General features: G+C 40.9%; 1 protein-coding gene across 1 annotated transcript; it reads left to right on the top strand.

The window, feature by feature from the left end:
• The first annotated feature begins 448 nt into the window (after positions 1 to 448).
• LOC121577208 (C-type lectin domain family 4 member E) lies at positions 449 to 2,673 on the top strand. The gene is made up of 6 exons (XM_041890972.1): positions 449 to 537; positions 623 to 712; positions 798 to 947; positions 1,123 to 1,265; positions 2,144 to 2,244; positions 2,378 to 2,673. The coding sequence occupies exons 1-6, from the start codon at positions 480 to 482 to the stop codon at positions 2,526 to 2,528; spliced, it is 693 nt and encodes a 230-aa protein (XP_041746906.1). The 5' UTR covers positions 449 to 479; the 3' UTR covers positions 2,529 to 2,673.
• The last annotated feature ends 1,196 nt before the right edge of the window (positions 2,674 to 3,869 follow it).

Below are 3,869 nucleotides of genomic sequence, written 5' to 3'. Positions count from 1 at the left end.
TTAATCCATTTTGAATTCTGGCTGTAACACAGCAAAATGTGGAATAAGTCAAGGGTATGAATAATTTCTGAAGGCACTGTACAACACAACACAACAGTAGCTAAATTGAATGGATGTCCTGTTATGATGAAAATCATTGTGGGAAGTTATATCAAGAGGCATTCAGCCATGGCATTGTAAACATTATTTTGGTTAGCTAACATTAGTATAACTAGCTAGCTACTTCTGGGAACTCACCACTCGAATCACAGAGAATTCAGTTAAAAAACATGCCTGTCTCAATATAATCTTAGAGGTTCTGCAACTCTGCTGAATAAAAGTTGGTTTAGTTTTGGTTCTCTTTTCTTGAAAATGTTGAAATATGTATCGCCCCAGTTGACCGATATCCGGAAATGTCAGTCAAAAAAGAGGAAGGTGAAGGGACAGATACAGTATAACCTTTACCAACTGAGAGGGATGAACTGAAAAGTACTGATGCTATGGAGAATATTTATGCTAATGTTAATGCTGACAATGTGGCAGGAAGGCAACAATTTGGTAAGATAAAAATACAGCACACACATCTTTCACAACCTGCTAAGCTGTATCACAGTAAGCTGTAAATCATGTTTTTGATCCTCAGCTAAGAGTAACCTCCTCAGAGGTGCTGTAGTGTGTCTGGGGCTGCTGTGTGTTCTTCTACTGGCTGGGATCATAGGCCTTTGTGTCCACTGTGAGTTTACCCAGTTTTATATCATTGATAGTCAGGTTGTTTTAGTGTGAGTATTTTGGTCATTGCTTTTTATGTTTCTTTGCAGACAACAGAGTGGCAGGTGACTTTCAGGAAGAGCAGACTAAGTTATTGAGAGAGACAGACCAGCTAAAGACGGAGAAAGACCAGCTACAGACGAAGAGAGACCAGCTACAGACAGAGAGAGACAAGCTACAGGGGGAGAGAGATAACCAGGGTGAGTGAGTTATCCTTATCTGACTACACCATTTTGACTGGCTGGAATTCAATCACACCCACCATAACCATCTTGATGTTTCGTAATTATTATTGTCATTGTTAGTGTTATTGGGTCCATGGGTATATGAGTATAAAGCTGCTGCTTTCACGTGTTCTCCTTTGCTCTTCAACAGAGCAACATTTTAAAAAGGGATGGAGTCATTTTGGATCCCGTTTTTACCTCTTCTCCACTGAGGAGAAAACCTGGGAGCAGAGCAAACAGGACTGTCTAAGTAGAGGAGCAAACCTGGTGATCATAAATAGCAAAGAGGAACAGGTGAGAGAGAGCGAGAGAGAGCGAGAGAGAGAGAGAGAGAGAGAGAGAGAGAGAGAGAGAGAGAGAGAGAGAGAGAGAGAGAGAGAGAGAGAGAGAGAGAGATTGAGGTTGGAGGAAAGGGGAAAGGAAGAGAATAGGGGAAAAGAGGAGGGAAGAAGAAAGAGGGAGGGGAAAGGGGTAAATGGATAGTAGTAGTAGCAGCAGTAGAAATGGTGGTGTTGTTGTTATTGGTTGGGACAGTAGTTTTGGTTGGTTTTTCTGGGGGGTTTCTTTGACTGTTATTTCTAGTATTATCCACTATGTTTGCTGCAGGTAGAAAATCCTAGGAAATGTGTTCTTTAATTGGCACAAGCTGTCTCCAATCAATCAATCAATGTCTGGTCGTTCGTGACTGTTTGGTGGGGGGATCACCTAAGCCTGGGAAGGCCTAGCTCTACACATTTTTATTGCACAAAGCCTATTATTTGGCACGGAATAATATTTCTAGATCAGTGATTCTACACCTCACTTTGCTCAAGCTGATCCTCTCCAACGAATTAGGGGCAGTTTAACAGGAGAGTCAATGAAACCAACCATGGAAGTATGTTGTCGCGATTTCAGAGGGTAGCCCCAACCAGGACTCAAACCCATGTCTAGTGACTTTTAAGGTTTAGGATTAGGTGATCCCCCCACCAAACACTCAAGCTTGTGTCATTTAAATAACATTCCCTAGGATTTTCTAACTGCAGCAACCCTAGTGGATAATGCTGGAAATATTGATGAAAGAAAACCCCCAGAAAACCAACCAAAACAACTGGCCACTAGGGTTGCTGCAGGTAGAAATTGATGAAGGATTCAGTGAGTTTTGTTGACATTAAATGTCTGTGCCAATACTTTAGAATTTTATCAGTGGATTTAAGGGGATGTTCTGGATTGGTCTGACTGACAGAGAGACAGAGGGGTCATGGAAATGGGTGGATGGAACACCACTGACCATACAGTAAGACATTTAAATATTCTGATGTCCCATAATAACTGTATTTCATTTCATTTAAAGCCACAGGCCTCAATTTCTTTATACGTCCATATACTTTGTGTTTGTAAACTGAGGGCTGGGTCTTGATTGGTTACAGGTACTGGAAGAGTGGAGAGCCTAACAGTTATGGCAGTGGAGAGGACTGTGCTGAGAGAAGCTTAATTTATTCTAACCCAGAGCAGAACTGGAATGATGCACCATGTGATCAACTGAAGTTAGGGATCTGTGAGAAAGTGGCTTATCCATAACTCAAACTGCATATATATTTTATTTTCTAGATTATATGAACCATTAAGTAATATACTGTATATGCTTTTATTTACAACTCCTGCTTGGACTATTGCATAAAACTATTACATTATAATTTCAATTATAATTTCAATTAATTATATTTCCCCATTGTTTAAATATATATATATATATATATATATATATATATATATATATATATATATATATATAACTCAATGCCTTATTAGCTTAGTACAACTGCTATTACCCTATCATAACCCAAACATATGTACTTTTTACTTTGTTTTGTTTTCATTTGAGTCTTTTTATATCTTTACCAAAAGTATGGATGTGACTCCTCCACTTGTTTCCAGGTTTCCAAATAAAAGAAGAATACACACCTGTGCACATCTGAATCATTCCACGGTATCACATGCAATGCTTTCTTACAAGTCTAAACTCTTTGAATCAAAACGTTATAAAACAACCAGCAAATCCCTTACAGAAGGAGAATGACCCTCCAGTAGAGGAAACAGAGAAGAAGAGACGGTTTCTCCCGTTCTGTTCCTACATTAGCTTAAATCATCAGTGTGGCTGTAGTGTTAGAAGCGACCGGGGGTGTGGACAGATAATGAAGTGTGGAGCTAAGTAACTGTGGAGTCTCTGCCAAGGCCTAATTACACATTCATCCGCTGGCATATATCACAGTTACAGAATGTCAACAGGCTGCCATGACTCACAGCTGGCACTACAGGGTTTACGGATCAGCCCTGTGAGTGTGTTTATTTGTTTGTGTGTGTGTTTGTGTGTGTATGTGTGAGTGAGTGTGTGCGTGTGTGCGTGCGTGTGTTCTTGGCCTGGGGATATGGCCCCTGAGTTTTGATTATGTACTAGTGGCTATGATACCCAGAGGTGGTAGAGGAAACTGTAGGCTCTGATCTCTGCTATAGAGAGTCATCTAATATTTTGAAAGGGTGTGGTGGACACAGTGACAGAGCGAGAAAGAGAGAGGGAGAAAGAGAAAGAGGTAGTGAACAAGCGCTAGAGAGAGAGAAACAGAGAGAGAGAGAGAGACAGAGAGAGAGAGAGACAGAGAGAGAGAGAGACAGAGAGACAGAGAGACAGAGAGAGAGAGAGAGAGAGAGAGAGACAGAGAGAGAGAGAGAGAGAGAGAGAGATAGAGAGAGAGAGAGAGAGAGAGACAGAGACAGAGAGGGAGAGAGAGAGAGAGACAGAGAGACAGAGAGACAGAGAGAGTGTTCGTAGCTGCCTCTCCTCATCTGCACCATGTTTCTCATAATTTCATCTGGTTAATTGAACGCTCCAATCATTGTAAAGAGATTATCCTCCTGCAACGT

This window comes from Coregonus clupeaformis, chromosome 11 (assembly GCF_020615455.1).
Source record: "Coregonus clupeaformis isolate EN_2021a chromosome 11, ASM2061545v1, whole genome shotgun sequence".
NCBI lineage: Eukaryota > Metazoa > Chordata > Actinopteri > Salmoniformes > Salmonidae > Coregonus > Coregonus clupeaformis.
Note: the sequence above shows the minus strand (reverse complement) of the source record. Positions and strands in the feature narration are given on the sequence as shown.